The 1,564-nt window shown below is 31.6% G+C and overlaps 1 protein-coding gene across 1 annotated transcript; it reads left to right on the top strand.

Moving 5' to 3' along the window:
- Nucleotides 1-216: 216 nt before the first annotated feature.
- Nucleotides 217-546, top strand: LOC141718961 (uncharacterized). Its single transcript, XM_074521341.1, has one exon. The coding sequence runs from the start codon at nt 217-219 to the stop codon at nt 544-546; it is 330 nt and encodes a 109-aa protein (XP_074377442.1).
- The last annotated feature ends 1,018 nt before the right edge of the window (nt 547-1,564 follow it).

Genomic DNA, 1,564 nt, shown 5'->3' with positions numbered 1-1,564 from the left:
TGATTTAGTTTTAATCAAAAAAGATCAAAGTAAGAGAATATGAAAATACCAATCCTGAAAAAGGTTGACTACTCAACATGGAATGAAGCTAATGAAGTTTCTTGAATCTATTGATTGTGATTAACTTGACATAGTCAATGATGGACCTCCATATCCAAAAAAGCTTGTTCCATTAACTCCTACTTTTCCGGGACACTATATCAGGAAAAATATGCCATGCTTAAGGATGCAAAGGTAAAGAACATTCTACATAATAGTCTATACACTGTTATGTCAAACAGAGTGTTTGCCTACAAAACTGTAAAAGATATATGGGATGCACTAAAAACACAGTGTCAAGGAACTCTGGCTATTAAGAAAAATAGAAGAGTTATTCTTATTCAAGCGTATGAGCTGTTTAAAGCAAAATTTGATGAGTCTCTTACTGAAACTTATGACAGATTCCTGACACTACTAAATGATTTGTCATTGACGGGAAAGGAGTATGATAAAGAAGATTCTAATACTAAGTTTCTTAGAGCTCTTCCTGAAGAATGGGATACTTAAATATCTATCATCAGGAATCAATATAACCTGGATCAACACTCACTGATTGAAATCTATGGAATGCTAAAAACTCATGACTTGGAGATTCAACAGAGGAAAAATAAGAAAGGAAACAAGATGAAGTATTATGCAATGAATGCTGAAACTCATAAATCTAAGGAAAAGATTAGTGAGAACTCAAGAAGAAGAAATGTTGTTGTAATGTCAGATACTGATGACTCATCAGATCCTGACACTAATACTGATGAGGATTATGAAATAGATTTGGATGACCCTCAAGTAATGCAGATGGATGCAATGTTGGTCAAAGGGTTCAGAAGGATGAGATTTTAGAAAATCATAGAGAAGTGGAGATTTTAATAAGAAGTTTTATGGTGGTGACAAAGGCAAGTTCAAGAAAAAAGAAAATCATGATTCAAAGAGAAGACAGTTTGACTAGACAAAAGTGAAATGTTACAACTACAATGAAAGAGGACATCTTGCACCTGAATGCTCAAAAGGAAATACAAAATCACATATTACCTCAAGAAAGGACTGGATAGACTCATCAGGATCTGACAGTGATGGTGAATGTTATGCACTAATGGAAAACCATGAAGATAACATTTCTTCTGCTGATAAAGTATCAATGACTATTTTTCCTAAGAATACTGATAATATTTCTGAGCTTAAAACTTTTTTGAAATCATTGCATGTAAATTTCAAAAATAAATCTCTTAAAAATGATAGGGTTATTTCTAAGAATATTAAATGAAAAAGAGAAATGATCATTTAGAAGTTGAGTTAATCTATATGCATGAAATTGAAGCTGCTTGTGACGAGGCTAAGCATAATAAAACTCAGATAAATATTAAGTATTCCATGTTAGAGGAAGTTCTAGATAAGAAAAGGAAAATATTTAAAACATGGATTAGTTCAAGTAAAAAGGTTCATAATTTGATAACTGACAAGAATTGGAAAGAGTGTTTAGGCTAAAATGAAAATAGTGATAAAAATATTGATAAACATATCACTAACA

Source organism: Apium graveolens, chromosome 4 (genome assembly GCF_009905375.1).
Source record: "Apium graveolens cultivar Ventura chromosome 4, ASM990537v1, whole genome shotgun sequence".
In the NCBI taxonomy this organism is placed as follows: Eukaryota; Viridiplantae; Streptophyta; class Magnoliopsida; order Apiales; family Apiaceae; genus Apium; species Apium graveolens.
This window is presented reverse-complemented; position numbering and strand designations above follow the sequence as displayed.